Consider the following 19223-nt stretch of genomic DNA (forward strand, 5'->3'; position numbering starts at 1 on the left):
CGTCCCCGTACTGCATGCACAGGCTGTAATATCACCAAGTTTATCATTGTACCGGTGGTTAGAGCTACTATCGTTACCAGGGAGCAAATATTTGTTCCTGGTTATTGTTTCATGGTGTTTAACTGGACTTTATTTACTAATGATTAGTTCCCATCTCCTTCTCCTGCTCAGCTGACCAAAGTGAAACCATGTGTTATCATTGAGCTGCTGCTTCAAAACTAGAATCAAAATAAAAGTGAAAACAGTTCTTATCATGTGGTCTTCTTTGTTTTAGCCGACAATAAAAGGTTTGTTGTGTGTTTTTCCCGACAGACGTGGATACGTCACGTTCTCCCCCTCCAATCAGAACCCTTCCCAACCTCCAGACCTAAAGCGAAATTGAATAAAGCCAAAAAAACTAGTTTCCATGTAAACCTCAATTCAGAATTACTATTTCCATGTAAACATGAAGCAGAACACTTTAATTCTGAATGATTTAATTCTGAATAAAAAAACCATCATGTAACTGTGGCCAGTGACACAGTAGTTTGATGAACAAAGGAATACCTCTGAGCTAAGATGTTATTGAGTCGACTGGTCCCTGTCAGCTCATCCAGTCTCCTTCCATAAGATGAGCTGCAGACAAGACAGAATCCAATGAATAGAGAAGCCTTTTTCACAGTCTCTCACACACACACACTATTGAGGCCAGTAATTAGCTGTGACAGAGCAACAACCAATGCACACACAGCAGAGCCATGAGGAGCAGCAGCATGGGACGGTGAGTGAGCGTGACTGACCTTTGAAGCAAAGACGGAGTGGAACTAGTGAGCTCATTCCCTGACTGACTATGGAGGCGTCGGCTGTAGGAGGAGCTACGGCTCAGCCAGCTAAAGCTAGAGAGGGGGGGTGGGGGGGACAGGGAGGGGCTTGTATGCAACGACTGCTCTGGGTGCCATGACAGTGGAAATGTAGGAAGACATTCAGATTCACCTGTTGGTGTCGGCGCTGCTGTCTGGAATACTGAAGAGACGTCGTGTAGGAATGGGAGGAACTCGGGCCAGCCTCGGCTCCTGAAAGTAGCCTCGATTTCAGCTTTCAACTTAGGGCTGAGCAATATACCCATATTCAAGTTATATCCAGTTTTCTAGTTCCATTCATTTTGTCTTCTTTTTGATCAGTGTGTGAAGTTGAGGTTTTGTTTATTCAGACAAGGTTTTCCAGGAAGTATTTATCTCCCGACATGTTTCGACCGTCAACTGCTTCGTCAGAGGAGTTCTGCTGATCGCCTTTGATGTTTCCTTTGAAGTTTCACTTGACTTCCATGTCAAAGACTGGCAGTTGACAGTTGAAACATGTCGGGAGATAAACATTTCCTGAAAAACCTTGTCTGAATAAACAAAACCTCAACTTAACATACTATCCAGTTTTCTATTTTTGTGATATAAAAATAATAATAATAATAATAATAATAATAATGCATTGGATTTTATATAGTGCTTTATCATAGACACTCAAAGTGCTTTACAGAATTAAGGCATTATTCTGTCACTCCACACTTAGTGGTGGTAAACTACTATTGTAGCTACAGCTGCCATTGTCCATTTGATATTATTCAGAAAGTACAGTCAAGCAGTATAAACAAGCCACACTACAGCACTCACTCGCACATGCTGTCCTTTAGATGAGATGTTTGCTACCTCCGCAAAGCGCAGAGCGGAAAGTTATGTTTTACCCTGCGTTTATCTGTTTGTCTGTCTGTTAGCAAGATAACTTGAAAGGTTATGAACAGATTTGGATGAAATGTTCAGGAAATGCTGATAATGGGACAAGGAACAGGTGATTCAACTTTGGTGATGTTCTGGATAACCAAAAATTAGAAAATACCAAAAAATAGGAGCTGTGCCTGAGCCTGCACCTTTAAGTGCGGTGGCTTATGGGTAATGTAGTAGTGGTGGGCAAGTGCATTGTGTGTATGTCCCGCCCGGTACTCGTGCTGTACTTGGCGGAGGTCTGTGCTCTCTGAGTGCTCTCGTTAATAAACGTATCTGTGTGACATTTAGCATCAGTAAATTTACCATGAATTGTCTTTCTGGTCAAACTTTGAGTTAAAAATATTTCGTTTAGAATATAATATCATATATCGACACTGAGAAAATATGAATTTTGGTGCATTTCGTGCGGCCCTAGTTTAAATGTATCTGAGTACCTTAGTGTCGCTGTCAGAGCTGAGGCGGGGGCTGGAGGCAGAGCGGGTCATGCCCAGGACGGGTTCTGTAGGCCTGCTGGGGTCCTGGGTGGGGTCAGAGAGTCCAGCTGACCCCAGGGTCACAGAGCTGCCTGCTTTTCTCAGAGACGTTCTCCACGAGCTAGGGGCCTCAGGGGCCACAGGGGCCGCAGGCTTAGAGGGCTCCTGCCACATGAATGAATTAATGAATGTACACATAGGAGTGAAACCCATGAGTGAGTGGGTGACTGATGGTTCTTCACAGGGTGGGGGTCAATTACACTTATCCATAAACTCAATTATAATTACAGTGAACAACATTTTTTCAAGATACAACTAAAATTATAATTACTATTTTCCCCCTGAAAGTCAATTACAATTGCATTCTAAATTACTAAAGTTCAATTACAATTAATCGCAATTACTCAGCCTGAAATAAATAACCTCATAAAATTTGCTCATGGGTTAGTTTGACCCATGTCTTAAATCAGCTGTAAAATACACTAAAAAATATTATCTGTCATCTATTTAGTTTCTCATCTCTTGGTTACCTTGTTCCTTCCTGATCAATTACAATATCCAGGTAGTTGTCATATTGTTATTAATTACAATTATGACTACATCATAATTGTAATTAATTACCAATTACACAATTACAATATTTTTTGTGATCAACTTTTTATTCATGTGTGGTTAGAGAAAACAGTCTAATTTGTAGTTTACAAACAGTTATACTATGCACACATTTTTTCTCCCCCTTTTTTTTACCCGAGTACATTCCCCTTGCAATGGGCATATTGATACATACCATAAACACAAATGAGTTTAATACACATCGTAATCAATCCCTTAAAAATAAATAAATAAATAATTAAACTAAAAGAAACAAAACAAAAAAACGCTGGTTCTTCATGTTGTTGGAACATACTGTACGTCACCATCCGTTACCTTTCTCACGTGGCTGGCTGTGCTTCCTGTTGACATGGAGGTAGGAAGGAGGCTGCTTGTGTTTCTTTTGTTGTTCAAGTTGTTTATGATTTCCCTATTTTTGGCTTTTTCTGAGATAGTGCAAATGGAAATGAGCAATAAATTAACACTAAATTTTGACCTGATGCACCATAGCTGGTAATTATATACTCCTCACCTGACTCTGCATCGCTCTCAGACTCGCTCTCCTCCTCAGAGCTGGAGCTGCTGGACACTTTGGCCTGGTTCTGTGCCTGGTTCTGAGGTCCAGTCTGGCCTTCCTCCTCCTCTTCCTCGGGCGGACTGCTCTGCAGGGTGGGAGGTGGGTGCTTCTCCCGCTCGTGGAGGCAGATCTTCTCTTTGCTGCTCATACGAGAGATAGAAGTCCTGCAAAAGGGGCGGGGCCGAGGCGGGGGCGGGAACAACAACAGGTGGCATGCAGGTGGCCTATCAGTGAGGGGGACCGTTCGACGTGCAGCCAAACACAGCGAGCGTGAGTGAAACATGGCATTAGTCGGTGAAAGTGTGGCTCACTGTGTTACTACGTCTAAAAAGTACTTTATACCAGGGTTGGGCTCAATTATAATTTTAATCGCGTAATTGATAATTAAATACAAGTATTACGTAATTGAATAGGAAAAACATGCTGCTGTTGTAATGATAATCGTAATTAAGTTTAAATAATTGACTTGTAATTGTAACTGGCATGCAAATTCTATAGAAATTATTTAATATTAATATTATTGAAATTCAATAGAAACTATTTAATATTAATACTATTTCAAATTCTATAGAAACTACTATTTAATTGCAATGTAATTAAATGCAAAACTGGGGAACCATGTTACAGTTCTATGTCTTACACACATGTCGTTAACAATTATTAAAATATGTTTTATATTTTCCCACTACCTGTCACGTCTCTTGAGGATCGTTTTACTATTTAAAATAAAAATTAAATCTATGGGCATACTGACAGAAATAAGGCTCAGACACCCACACCAAAAATATTAATACCAATATTTTCATTGATTAGGAAGCCTAACAAAGTAACCAATAAATCAAAAACTCATTAGATGATGAGGTTATATTTATTAGTGTATTTTACAGCTGATTTAAGAAATGGTTCAAACTGACCTGTTAGCGTTAGAGATGCTAACAGAAAGCTAACACAAAAGGAAGGTTGCGTTATTTATTAAAGGCTCAGTAATTGTGATTAATTGAATTTGAACTTTAGTAATTAAGAATGTAATTGTAATTAACTTTCAGGGGGAAAATAATAATTTGAATTGTAATTGGATACAATGGCTGTCATTGTAATCATAATTGTGCTGTAATTGAACATGGATAATTGAAGACGTAATTGTAATTGGAAAATGTAATTGACCCCAACGCTGCTTTCTGCAGATCTCTGCATGGTTAATACAGTGGTTGAAAATGCACACACACACACACACACACTGAGCTTTAACTGCACACTGCGAGTTGAAACTTAATTATGAAACTTTAATCACAAATACAGTCCAACTCTTTACTACCTTAATATAATATATTTAACATATTTAACGTCATGTAAAACAGACCAAGTTTAAAAATAAAAATGTATTATTTGTGATTACATTTGGCTCATTAATCTGATTCAGATTATTCCAAATGAAGGATCCGATTTTCCCAACTACGACTCATCAAAACCAGTGAAAGAAACCAGAGTTGGTTTTAATCAGATTAGCTGAATGTAATTAGATTTTTTTCACTAATTACCAGGTGTCCAAACAACCACAGCTATTGTGTCACGTTTTAATACACGCTGACTCATAAATGGCTTTCAATAAAATGTTCTCACCAAATGCATTTGTGCACCTGGATGTACGATCACAATATTTGTTGTTTTTAGAATATGAAGAGCTTTAAAAATAAACAGAGACATAAAGTGTTAAACCCAGTTAGTGATCTCAGTAAAACACTTAAAAAGAAGTTCTGGGTTAGTTAAAGAGATACATACACAACCTGTCACATCAAAGCACTGTAGATGATAATACCTGTAGTTCTAAAGCTAAATAAGAAAACGTTTGTCTAAGAAATGTCTTCAGAGTCATATATAACTACTTTTAGCCTTAAAGGTGCAGTCTGCAACTCTTATAAAAGTGACTTTTTGTCATATTTACTAAAGCTGTCACTATGTAAGGACAGCTTTATATCAGACTAGTGTGTGAAAAAAACAGACTCATTGAGTCCCCCCCCCCGCTGCACCTGCAGCCTTCGGCAGATTGCCAGAATGCCCTGCTGCCGAGCAAAAAGAACCAATCAGAGCCAGGATTGTGTTTGATGGGCTGTCTGACAGCTGTTGCTCACAGTCCCCGCCCCTTTCCGGTGGCTGGAGCGCCGTCTTTTTTACAGTGTATGGTCTGGAGGAGTAGATGATGGAATTGGTGACTTTTCTGCTTGAAAGGTAATTACTGCTGCTTGATTTACATTATGTTTGATCTGTAATTGTTACACTAGAACTCTGTAGTGCATGTGTTGTTTGTGTGCGCGCAGCAGCCTCTGCGTGGACTGCTGTAAGTGACACTGTGTTATTGCTGCTGCTGCTACTGCTGAGGTGTGTGCAAATAGAGAGAGAGAAGCGCTGCAGTCATATGCTTTTAACAGAGCATGTTATATTACTGTGATGTTGCTGTCGGACTAACGTTAGCTTGTTAGCTCCTCTGAGGGCGGGGCTTTGGAATGTTTGGAGAAGTATGTGGGAACTGACATTTTGGAGATTTCAGCCAATCAGCATTTACATGGATCATGTTCTTTTTACATCAGGATTACTCTTACTCGTATTTCTGCTCCAGTAGAGTCTACGGTCCACGTATTAATGCTTAGTTGCGTGTCTTACAGTTCCATGAACGTTATTGCATAAAGTACAGTGTTTGGCTCAACTTCTACTTTGTCTTATTTCTGAATCCAAGTCTGACTACAACATTTTTGCTTAGAAAACAATTTTAAAACAACTATAGATCATAATGATGGAATGAATGAGTGATAACACATTTTAAAAATGATTATTTAGTGAATGGGTGAATGAAACAGTATTTAGTGCAGTGGTTCCCAACCTTTTTTGGCTCGTGACCCCATTTTGATGTCAAGAATTTCTGGCGACACCAAAGACATTTTTTTTCTAGAATTAGTTTTTGATCATGTTTGAGCTTATATTTGAGCTTATATTGTTTTAACGATAATTTAAAAAATCCAATATATTTAATTTTTCATAAAATTTCAGGTGTCCCTGAATATTTTTGATCCTATAGTTTTTATAATTTACAATCATCTCACGACTGGGGTGGGACCAAGACTGACACTTTATTTGTTAATTTTACACTCTCTCTCTCTAGTGCCACTGCGTACCCCTATGGGTACACGTACCCCCATTTGAGGAACACTGGCATAGAAGACCAGGAACATTACAGTGGACATATTTGGACGTCGTACTACAGACCCGTGCTTTCCTTCCAGCTGAACAAAGAAGAAATGTCTACACTACCATCGGATGCCTTTAACCTTTCCTTTATTCAGACAAGCTTTTTCAGGAAACATTTATCTCCTGACATGTTTCAACTTGAATGTCAAGTGAAACTTCAAAGGAACATCTAAAGGCGATCAGCAGAACTCCTGAGAGGAAGACTCGCAGTTGACAGTCGAAACATGTCAGGAGATTAAAAATGTACTAAAAAACCTTGTCTGAATAAACAAAACCTAAACTTAACATACTCTCCAAAAAAAAGACTAAATTAATCTTGCTGGAACTGCCTTGAACCAGTCCAAAACCAGTTGAAGTTACGTGAATGCAGCACTTCCTCCAGTAATCACTTTGTCACAATTTGTCAAACATGTCGGCCTCCACAAGTGTGCGTTTAAAGTCTTTTTTTTTGGAGCACATGCAGCTTCTAAATTACCTCTCATTCCTACTAGTAAAGGTTACATGGAACAGTTTGTAAAGTATCTCTTTAACAGAACACCAGCGTGCACACTCACTGGTAGAAGGTTTACTGGGGTTGAGACGAGCGTAGCGTGTATCTACACACCAACACACTGGCACTGACCTGCGTGTTCGCACTGGTACCATGGAGATCTGGGGACTGGTCTCAATAACAGGAGTCTGCTTCTCGATCTCACTGCGTAGCTGAAAAGAATCATAAACAAGCGTAAACATTGAGGACATTTGCTGCAGAACGCCATCACTTATACCCAGTTTATGTAACGCGGCAGGATGGTCATGTGAGCTGACTTACAGCATTCTGTTTCTTCTGTAACTCCTCCAGAGTGTCAACCAGGTTCTCATCTGCCACATCTAAAGGTGTTTGTCCCTACAAGGACATAAACAGAGCTCCATCAGTCATGGCACTTCAATCACAGGCTTCATGCCAAGGACTCGGCTTTGCTCTGGGCTCACCACGTTGTTGACGGCGCCCATGTCACACATGTGGTCAGCGAGCAGTGTGCACACCTCCTCCTGTCCCCAGTGAGATGCAGCGTGCAAGGGGGTCCACCCATCGATGTCCCTGCTGTTCACGTCCACCCGGCACTTCAGCAGCACCCTGACCATAGCAAGCAGCGCAGGTTACAGGGGGACACATACAAGCATAGGGCCCTATAACATCCAATTGATTCAAAATTCTGTTTTATTTTTTTCCAAATTCTGTTTTATTTTTTTCCAAATTCTGTTTTATTTTATTTTTTTCAAATTCCATTTTATTCCAAATTTTATTTAATTTTTTTTTTTCCAAATTCCATTTTATTTTTTCCAAATTCCATTTTTTTTTTTTCAAATTCCATTTATTTTTTTCCAAATTCCATTTTTTAAGGAAAAATATTAGTTCATAACTCCTGTGAGGAAACAAAAATAAACACTAATTAAAAAAAAAAAAAAAAAACAATTAACAAACAATGTATATCAAAAAAAATGTAATTTAAAATAAGGAGTAAGCTACAATTAAAAGGTAGATATAATAATTATTCTGACTGCTTCTTTTTAATTATCTATATGTCATATAAAGATTAATTAAAGAATTAAAGAATTTAAAATGTACCAAAGGTTAACTGAATAAACACACAATTACAGAGTGCTTTCATCAAAGGCAACTTATTAGAAAAAATTACAACTCACAGCTTTCATAAATCCACCAACTACTTAAAGTTGCCGCTGACTAATGGTTGAGAAAGTGCTTGATTTGTTATGCAGCAGAGCACACATTTAATTGTACATATTGCCGACGATCAGGTTAATTAATTTTATCGTGGTAACCAAAATCGGGATCATGATTAAAATTCTATTAATTGTGCAGCCCTACAACAAGCACAAGAGCCACAATGACAAACATCCACAGTGCCATAGTAATGAATTAAAGCTGTTTGACTTGGTGCCATCCCAACATAAGACGGATGCTAACAAGCTGTCAGACTGTGCGTGTGTGTCGCAGAGCTCACTTCAGGACTTCGATGTAGCCTTTGGCGGCGGCCACGTGCAGCGCCGTTGCCTTGGTGTTGGGGTGGGGTGTTAGGGTCCCGCCCCCCGACAGAACTGCTGTGGCATCTTGAAGCATAATCCTCTCCTCCTCTTTACGAGCTTTGTCCACATCAATCGCTGCGAAGCAAACAACAACAAATGCAAACAAATATCACCAAGTGCCAAACATCTTCTTTGTCAGATATTGCCAGTTATCTGGATCAATGATCCTGATCATTACACTATGATCATTCACACAAGAATGTGCTAGCATTTGATCCGAGGGCCACATTATCAACATTCATGTCAGCATTCAGAATAGTGACTGATCTGAGCAGTAATACATGGGGTCTTTGTCTGTGGTTTTGTTGCTTTATCAGTTTTTACTCTTTATGAGTGGATTTTGTTTTTTTTTTGTGTTCTTGTTGTAATGTTGTGTATTTTTCTGTTTTTCAGCATTTTTGTTGTTGATTAGAGTTTTTGGGGTCACGTTCTGTATTTTTGTTGTTGTTTTCTGTATTTTCCTCTTATTTTGTTGACAGTGTGTGTGTGTCTGGAGGTTATTTTGTTAAAATAAGTGGTTGTTATGTCTATCTTTGTTATTTTGTGTATCATTTTGTCCATTTTTATTTTTTTTTTTAATTTGTTATGTGTGATTCTGGAATGTTTTGTGTGTTCTTGTGCACTTTGTGCATTTTGCTGTAGATTTTTGTGTTTTAGAAGTTATTTTGTGTATTATGTTGGGCTTTATATTCCTTCCAACTTCTTGAATTACAATTTGATTTGGAGGGCCTCACAAAATTAGACCGAGGGCCACAAGTCGCCCATGTCTGCTTTAAAGGCTTGGAAGAAATGTATATCCCCAGTTAGAACCAAACACTAGGTCACAAGGTATGGAGACCCCTTTTTACCCCCCAAAACACGCAATCCAGATTAGATCAAAATGAAAGTCGATGTGTCAATTGAGGAATGAACCCAACATAACTGAGTCAAATTTCATAAAGATAGTCAATTATGATCAGAGATATGGATTTTTTAATTTTGCTAATGATGATGTAGGGATGTTTAGATTTTTAAAACTAAATCAGAATCAGTTGATCTGGATCACATCCATAATTTAATGGAATCTTGCATAGTGTAAGTTCTATCTTTGGTTAAAATTTTGTGAATATCTGTTAAGTACTTTTAACATAATCCTGCTAACAAACAAACAAATAAACAAAAACTGGTGAAAATATGACTCCTTTTAAGGTGCATTTAGATTTTAAGGACAGAAGTAGTTTGTTTACTGATTCCCAGTCTGCATATAACCCCAGAAACTCACTCCCCTATTCTTTGACTATTTAAAAAACTCAAAAAGCTAAATTTTTTTATGAACAAATTACAATTTGAAGTTTAAAAAAACAATTCTCGTCTGACATTCAACTATAATTCTTATTTAAAACTTAATTTTGCACCGTTAACTGTACACAAATCGTTTGTTTAAAAATTGTGTAATAAAAACACAACATTTTTTCCCAAACATGATGAATACTGTAATTGTGATTATAATCGTGATTACAATATTGATCAACATAATTGTGATTATCATTTTACCATAATGGTGCAGCCCTACCATCAAGTCTTAACAATGTTAAAATTTTTCAAACCATTTCATTTTTTTCAACCCATTTCTACCTTTTTCACCCTAATTGCTTTCACTAAGCTACTGCTAGATTATTGCTATAGCTAGATGAATGCTAATGCTAGGTTAGTGCTAATGTTAGGCGAATGCTAACACCAGACTAATGCAATGCGACGCGGGCCAGCACCTGCATCTTCACTTGCATTTTCTTCAGGAAATGCAAATATTCTAGTTGTGATTATAATCGTGATTACAATATTGATCAAAAATAATCCTGATGATAATTTTTGCCATAATGGTGCAGCCCTACCATCAAGTCCTTACAATGTTATTAAACATTATACAATGCGTCAGATATCTGAGCGTGTATCAGTCATTAAAAAGCAAAATGAGCAACAGATACAGTTGCAGGTGAAGCTCTGACCTTGTTTCTTGATCTCGGCTTTGAGCAGCCGTTCCATGGCGTCTTCTGTGGCCACGTCCAGTGGAAGTTCTCCTTCACTGTTCACCGCACCAACACGAGCGCCATGTTCTATCAAATACCTTGAAAAAAACATACGAGAAAAGTCTACATAAATACAGCACTAAGGTCTACAACAGGGGTGTCAAAGTCATTTTAGCTCAGGGGCCAAAATACGGAGCAGTTTGATCTCTAGTGGGCCATAGATTTTAGGTGGGAAAATGAGCAATTTCAATTAAAAAATTCTCCAAGTGTTGCACTTGGACGAATAAATGATACATAAAGTATGTAAGGTGCCAATGATAACCAAGCAATAAGTGACAGATGTGAGTCCCTGCAAGATTTTCTCTTATAAAGTTAATTTATTTTGTGACTAATTATTATTTAATTTTGCGAAATTATGAGATTTAAAATGACTGCAGTCATGTGATAAAAGCATGGGAAAAATGCCAACCCCCAAATATTGTGGAGTTTCATAGAATTAGTGTACTGAGAAGGGCTGAGATATCCACAACTTAATTATTTGGAAATATATACAATAATTTGTGTTTATATTTTACTTTCTCCTGTGGGCCAAATTGGAGGGTCTAAAGGGCCATTTGGCCCCCAGAAAACATTACTGTGCCCTAGTTTACACTTCTACTTGTGCATAGAATACAAAATATGTAAGAAACTGAAAATATCCAGGCAATAAGTGACAGATATCAGTCACAACAGGGTCTATACTTTAAATTACCTCGATTTTGTGACCAATTTTTATTTAATTAAGAGAAATAATGTAGAATAATTTGAGAACAATTGAAGGATTTTTTAAGAATTTTGAGTTTTTTCAATAGCTTAACATTAAAAATGACGGCCCTCATGTGTTTCATTTACACAATGATTCATGTTTTCTCTAAAAGGGCTGGATTTGGCCCCTGGGCCATGAGTTTGATACGTGGTCTACAGCAGGGTTCCTACAGCTTTAGTCAAATTAAATTCAAGACTTTTTAAGGCTTTTTATTTTACATTTGAAATCAAATTCAAGACCAACTTCACAGTAAACATATTTGGGGGGAAAAGACGTCACATCAATGACATATGGTAAGGTTACATTTTTTTCTCGTGACGAGTGCAGATGTGCAACTGGTGGTCCCCAAAGTAAACACACAAAAATACACATAAAACAGACTAAAAAATCAAAAACATAAGATGACTACAAAAATAGCCAGAAATCTATTAAGAAGAAACAAAAAACAAATAAAACATTAAGAAAAATCTTTGTTGGACAGGCAATTTTCATTGTTTATATATCTTTTTTAAAAAAATTCAAAAAACAAATGTTAACATTTATTTTAAAATGTGAGACAAAGTACAATCATAAAATCATTCTTATGTGTTAGAATTTTGAAGCATTGATTTAAGACATTTTAATGACAATTAAGGCCTTATTTTTAGATTCATGAATTTAATGCCTTTTAAGACTTTTTAAGGATCCACAGGAATCCTGGAGAATAATCTGCGAGGTGGGAACGCTATCAGCACCGATGGTAAAAATGTTGCTGATGTTGAGCAGACTCACTTAGTGATTTGGATGAAGCCACAGGAAGCTGCAGCGTGCAGAGGAGTCCAGCCTTCGTTGTCTCCCCTGTTGACGTCGCTGCCACTCTCCACCAGGAACTGAACCATCTCAGCGTTCTCATCGATACACGCCTGCAGGGGGACACATGGACACATAAGTGTATCTCCTACCTAGGGCCACACAATTATTAGAATTTTAATCGTGATTACGATTTTTGGCCTCCACGAATAAATTAACCTGATCGTTGGCTATTTTGACATTTAAAATGCAGCTCTGCAGCATATCTACTCTCTCAACCACAGTAGTCAGCCAACCACCAGGGGGCGAACACATGATCGCAGCTTTATTAAGATACCTTAACAACAACCGAGCAACGCTTCTGCGGCTCTGCAGCTTCGGGTCGAGTGACCGACCTAGAGCGCTGTTTTTTTTTTTTACAAGTTTTTTATTTTCTTTATGCGCTGTAATTGTTTTAGAGGAGTTTCCCTCTGAGTCTGTAACAGTATATTCATGTTGTTTGCTCATTGTACATTTTAAATTATTGGGTAAATTTGACTATTTATCATTATTCTTGTTTAATGCTAAAAACTAGTTAAATAAAATCTATGTTTTCCCAAACAGGATGAACAAGAAGACAGTCATCAACATTCCCGCCAGATTGGTTCTCATTTTAACTCCCAACCTTTTCCTAAATGTCCTAAATCTAACTTAGATGTATACATAAGAAAATATTATCACATCAGAATATAAAAATACTAACTATCGTAAAGCTGTCCCCTTTGAAGATACCTCGAACAGAGTAAAGAACAGCACGAGGACAATAACTAAGGAAAAAACTATTGCGCGCTTATCATTTTCAAACTCCATCAAGGTATTGATACCCTGAAGCCACACACCGAATTTGGTTATTCTATCTTACACGGTTTCTAAGAAAAGCTGTTCCCTTTAATTCGGACGGACAGACGCACGGACGGACGGAGGTCAAACCTATATCCCCCTTCCACACTTTGTGGCAGGGAATAATATTCATGATTAATAATCGTGATTCATGATCATCATTTTGGCCATTATTGTGCAGCTCTACTCCTACCCATCACCAAACACATGCTGTGTGTCAGTGTCACTCAGCGTGAGTTAATGTGTGAACTGCAGAAAAGTCTATTAGGCTCATTTTAAAACAGTGGAGCCATAACAATGACTACTGTGTGTACTCGGGGCTAAGTGCGTTAGCTAAAAGCTGCTGAGTGCTTTCCAAAGCAGTGATTTTGTTGCCGTAGTGAAACATTGAATGCATTTAGCAGCTTCTTTTTAGCCAGGGTCTGGCGAGCATCATCGTCAAGTCTCATGAGGACAATTACAGATAAAGGTCACGCCTTCATAACACTTCATTTAAACAAACAAACAGAACTCCTATTATTTTTTGTAAAGATTTATGCAATTTTTAGAAGGAATAAATACATTTACTAAAACGAGACCTAATACTACGATATGATTCATGATACGATATATGCCAAGACAAAACAAAATGATATACGTTGCAATATATCGCAATATCAATAATTACAGAATTCACTTTTACAAGTACAAAATTCAGAAAACACATTTTGTGCATATAGTAGAGCTGGGCGATATGGAACAAAACTCATATCTCGAAATCTTTCTCAAAATGGTGATATATATGATATAAATCTTGATATTTTTAACTCAAAGTCTGACCAGAAAGATAATTCTGGGTTAAATTTGCTAATGTAAAATATCACACCGGTACATTTATTAACAAACAGCTGCACAATATGTTCTACTTTTGGTGTTTTCTCCTCAAAGAGGCAGCACGTGTGAGTGAGTTCTGTAGTGTGACTTGTTTAGATGAAGGTCTGGGTTAGGGAGTACTTAGTAATCCATCTAACTGAGCTTTTCAAGCTGTTCTGAAAAGTGACCAGAGCAGAAACTCCTAAAACGTGTATTTTAATACAAAATAAGCTATAAAATATATACCTCAGAAATATGGAAACAATGTAAGTGTTTGACTGTACTCTATGAATAATAGTAAATACTTGTATGATGTGATTTGTAATGTGTGATTGCATGAATCAAAACAATAGATATATCTTGATATAGGTGATACTGTCATTTTCTATATCGCCAACATAAAAAACTTGATATATCTTGAATCTCGATATTGGTATTTCGCTCTAAATATATGACAATAAAGTATATCTATTCTATTCTATTCACATTATACCAAGAGTGTGCTTTGGTCCTTTGTCCAGATGCTATTTAGCCATTTAAGAGGCTCTGCTTTTAGGCTAAATCATCTAATCACAGGTTCCTTCATAATTTGATATTTATTTAGTGAGGCAGCAGCAGATTATGGACAAAAGCAAAATGTGGACATGATGAGGAGGAGGCTGGTGACTGGTTAAGGGAGCAGCAGCAGCCAAGGCCCCTTAAAGCCCCTAACAGCCTCTGGAGGCTGAATGAATGGACAGAGGGCACTTCTTACACCCCGAGTGCACCATAAGGGTACACACACACCCTCCCAGAGACTCCTTCACTGGGGTCATCAAGTGACTCATTGTGGCAACAGCAGCTCGTGCTGTTTGAGGAATGTTTTCCATTTCTTCATCTGCAATCCCTGAAGTCTCCCAATGGGAAAATAACCAATAGAAGAAAGAGAGAGAGTGAGGGGGCGGAGCTAAGAGGACAGAAAGGCTTTGGATGAAAAGGATGGAAAGTTTTAAGAGTGTAGGCCTATATTTAAATCAGGTTACTAGGCAACCAATGAGTAACAGAGGGGAAGGATGGATGGATGGATGGATGTTGTTGACCACACTGGGTGATCAACCAACAGGGCATTAGACTTGTGTTTGCAGGTGGAGAAACCAACGCTCATGGCTGGACACGAGGGGAAACCTAACGTCATTGTGGGGTTGAAGCATCGCACATTTTTTACTCAACTCCTAAATATCCCTGTTTCATCCACTGACACTGTGTTTATGAGTGCCTGTGTCATAAAAGTGGAGGAAGCGCTGTATCACAGAGCTCCTCTGACAGTGATGATGTCCAGACTGAACTTTAGTATTGTGAAGGAGGGAGAAACCCCCGGCTAGGGCATACACTAGTTAGGAGTAGCTTCAGATCATAAATGACATGCTTTCTAAACTCAAAGTACAAATGTGGAAACATACGGGTTTCTTAGACTGGTAGACAGTGTCGGATTTATTCATATCAGCTTCTTTGTATCCAAGCGATGCCCAAACCTGTGTAAAACTCTGACCAATAGGGGGTATTTTACATAGTGTAAAAACTACAAAAAATAATATACCTTTATGGTAAGTTCTCATACATTTCCAGTGCTTTGGTTGAACCTCTGTGATCGTTAAGTTACAACCTACAAATAAAAATGGGAAACTTGTAACCGGGAAACATAAGTGGCCAGAAAAAAACACAGGCTTGTATTTACTAGTTATGTTCCAATAGCACTTCTTCACTTCCGATACGATCCCAATATTGCCACCTTGAGTATTGGCCGATACCGATATTGATACGATGCGATATCAGCACGAATCATACATACTTTTATTACTTATTTTGTAGTGTGGAATGTTAGCAAAGGCTTGATCAAGTGATGTCACTCAAACAGAGAACAATAGTCAGCAACAGTAGGTTTGAGAAAAACTGACCCATTTATTATTAACCAATTGGTTACATACATTTTAACCTTCAACATAATATCAGAATCAACTTTATTGGCCAGGGGTGAATGAATACACACGAGGAATTTCTTTTGGTGACCAGTATTCTACAATTGAATAAATATAATATAATATAATATATATCAGAGATTTTAGATGCAGTCCAATAAAATCCGATAATCGTTTTCTGGCTGATATCGGACCGATATCTGATATCAATATCGGATCGGTGCCCCCCTAGCACTTACCCAATAAAACAGGGATTTCCAACAAAGGGTGCATGTACCCATAGAGCAGGGGTCACCAACTTTTCTGAAACTGTCACCTACTTCATAGATACTGTTCACTTTAACTAGAGGCTAAGATTATAAGGAAGGCTAGCAGTAGCTTAAAAAGGTAGGAAATGGTTAAGTTTCAACATGCAACATTTTATTTCTCCTAATTTATGCATTTGTTTCATTTCCATTACATTTCATAGAAAATTATCATGTTCCTATTTTACGAGCGACTATGAAGGAACTTTTATCTAAATATACAACATGTAACAGTTGTTAAATGTAACAAGTAAGTCATATTTTACAAAAATCCACCTTGCCTTTTATAAACACATATTTCATATATATCATAAATATAACATACTACCCACCATACACCAGATGTTTCAGTGAAAAAAAATGATAAAGATGATAAATTTCACTGATACTAAAATACCTAAAACTTTATGTATTGATCTTTGTGAGATAGAATCCTGGAAAGTAAATCAGATTTTAGATGGAGCTCATTGGTGACCAGAGCTCCTGAGGGCCCCTCACATGGTCCATGAAGGCTACCTGGGGCCCACGGGTACCGTGTTGGTGACCCCTGCAATAGTGCTATGGGATCCAATTGTTTAAGGTGCATGGAGACATTTTTCCATTTACTTTTTAAGTAAACAGTTTTAAAAAGACTGTTTTTAAGTCACTTCATGAGTCTGTTTTAAACAAGGTATACAAGGTATACACCTGATCATTTTTCCAATAAATAAAGTGAGGAGCAAACTGGTAGATGCCTCCTTAACAGTGGAGACAACGACATTAATAAAGCACCTGGCATTAAAGTGAGAGAAAAAGTTGGATATAGCCATCAAGGAGGAAAGGACTGTAGCATCAGATGCTAAAGGAGTCATTGTACGGTAGCAGTTTTTGTAAGTAAGTTCTTTAATAGAAGTGCAATAAAGTGGTCAATAGACTTTCCCCATGACAGCCATGCTGGACGATGCGTTTCTAGTGGACAAACTGAAATCTTATTTACACACATATCTTGTGAGAATGACTTCTTCTGGAAACATAGGACTGTGTAGCGTACGCCTGCACAAATAGGCAGAAAAGAGGCTCTGGGGTCCTATTTTACTGGTTTCCAGCTGACAAACGATGTGGGAGAATGGTCGGGAATGAGGGACGACTGGAGGCCCAACCAGTATCAAAACTCTACAGAAAACACTATTGACAATACATACACACGTAAGTATAGACATAATATATAAGGCCTCCAATTTTCACGATCACTGAAAATGCAGAAACAAATCAACCTGAACGGGGTCCGTTGCCCCCCACCCCTTCAGTCTTTATGAAACATCTGGCCCCAATACCACACGGAAATAGCTAAAAATAAAATATACCATTCCAGGGATTGTCCTGTGTACTGTGACAGTGTTGATTAATGCATTAATACTGTATATCATGTATTGTACATTTGGCTTGTGTAAAGGATTTTTTGTAGTTTCTGACAGAATCGTGTCAGTAGTCGGATGTGTTTCTAGAACATGGATCTGAGGCAAAAACACTGATGTGATGTCAGATGGAATGATCTACCATTTGATCATCTTAAAATAGCTACAGTAGGGCCCTGTAATTTCCACGTAAACGGAATCATAGAATCGACCACTGAGAACGGAATCCACTGTTGAGGATGGATATTGACCGTCACTGTCAGGCAAAGAATGTTTTTTTCATGAGGAAATGTTTCCGGGGACCGTTCATTAGCTGCTTAATGCTGCTCTCATACATCTTTATATGACATATAAATAAATAAAAAGGAGCATGCAGAATAATCCATGTCAGTTCAACTTATATATAGCTTTTCATTCTAACTTACTCCTTATTTTAAACATTTTCATTTTTGACATACACTTTTGTTTAATTGTGGTTTTCTTTTTATTAGTATTTATTTTGTTTCCACAAAAGTCAAACTCAATCGTGTACTTGAAATACAGCGAGCCTAGCTTGTGCAGTTATCTCTATAATCAACAATGTCATTGTCTTTATATGAGAGTAATTCAAAGTTACAGATGAAATACATGTCAGAAAAAAACAATTGCCCGTACTATTTTTATGATACAACCAAAGAATAATATATTAGGTCAGCCTGGGCCCGAATCCAAGACACTCAACATATCCTGAAAGAAAGCCAGAGCTCCAGCTTGACTAAACTGGGACAGAAAATCTCAACACAGCTGATGTGTTATAGTTTAGCTTAGTTTCACCAATCAGAGCCTGCGGGAGGAACGTAAATGCTAATCTCTAAAAGCCATCATCAATAGAGCTCAGCAAACATTATTATCAATGGCAGACATAAAAAAAAACACACAAATAATTACACTGTGGCTAAATAAGATGATTTCATTAACTCAGATTTTGATAGAAGCAAAATTTAGGTAACCCGCTGGTGTAAAAAAACGTAATATGACAAGGTGTCAATATGAATTACGAAACATTTAAATACAAGGTTTGTGTCTTATTCAGTCTCTGTGGATCAGTAGGTGAACAGACTAATCTATTAATACTGTTGGTAAATCAATGTGAACAAGTACTGCTGAACTACGGCCGGGCCCACATCGAATAGCACGTACCACGTTCCCAAGAATTCAGTGAAATGAAATTCAGTAAAACAAATGAAATTGTGTGACGTAAAATCTTAATCGACGTTGAATTGCCTTTGAAACGATACATCACACGACTATGTTCCGATAAATTTAGAAATGACCAGAAAAGGAGGAGGGAAAGAGGCTGTTGACATCCGCTCATAGAATATCCATGTGCAATTACAGCCCGATTCAACGAGCATTAATAGAGGAGTAGTAATTTGAAAAATGGGGCTCCCGGGGGCCCCCTGGCACCCCCATGGCACATACAGAGTAACAGGCCCCATTCATATATTGGTATCATATATTGGTACCACCAACTGT

At 37.8% G+C, this 19223-nt stretch overlaps 1 protein-coding gene across 3 annotated transcripts in view; it reads right to left on the reverse strand.

The window, feature by feature from the left end:
* LOC114464874 (protein phosphatase 1 regulatory subunit 12A) overlaps positions 1 to 19223 on the reverse strand; it is a 31687-nt gene that overhangs the window by 9243 nt on the left and 3221 nt on the right. For all 3 annotated transcript variants that reach the window (XM_028449509.1, XM_028449510.1, XM_028449508.1), the window contains exons 2-13: positions 12306 to 12436; positions 10709 to 10827; positions 8642 to 8798; positions 7608 to 7752; positions 7447 to 7521; positions 7258 to 7337; positions 3351 to 3559; positions 3155 to 3264; positions 2189 to 2392; positions 973 to 1052; positions 780 to 875; positions 547 to 615 (exon numbers count right to left, since the gene is read on the reverse strand). In XM_028449509.1, the coding sequence (XP_028305310.1) occupies positions 547 to 615; positions 780 to 875; positions 973 to 1052; positions 2189 to 2392; positions 3155 to 3264; positions 3351 to 3559; positions 7258 to 7337; positions 7447 to 7521; positions 7608 to 7752; positions 8642 to 8798; positions 10709 to 10827; positions 12306 to 12436 (1475 nt within the window). The remainder of the gene's footprint in view (positions 1 to 546; positions 616 to 779; positions 876 to 972; positions 1053 to 2188; positions 2393 to 3154; positions 3265 to 3350; positions 3560 to 7257; positions 7338 to 7446; positions 7522 to 7607; positions 7753 to 8641; positions 8799 to 10708; positions 10828 to 12305; positions 12437 to 19223) is intronic.

Source organism: Gouania willdenowi, chromosome 6 (assembly GCF_900634775.1).
Source record: "Gouania willdenowi chromosome 6, fGouWil2.1, whole genome shotgun sequence".
In the NCBI taxonomy this organism is placed as follows: domain Eukaryota; kingdom Metazoa; phylum Chordata; class Actinopteri; order Blenniiformes; family Gobiesocidae; genus Gouania; species Gouania willdenowi.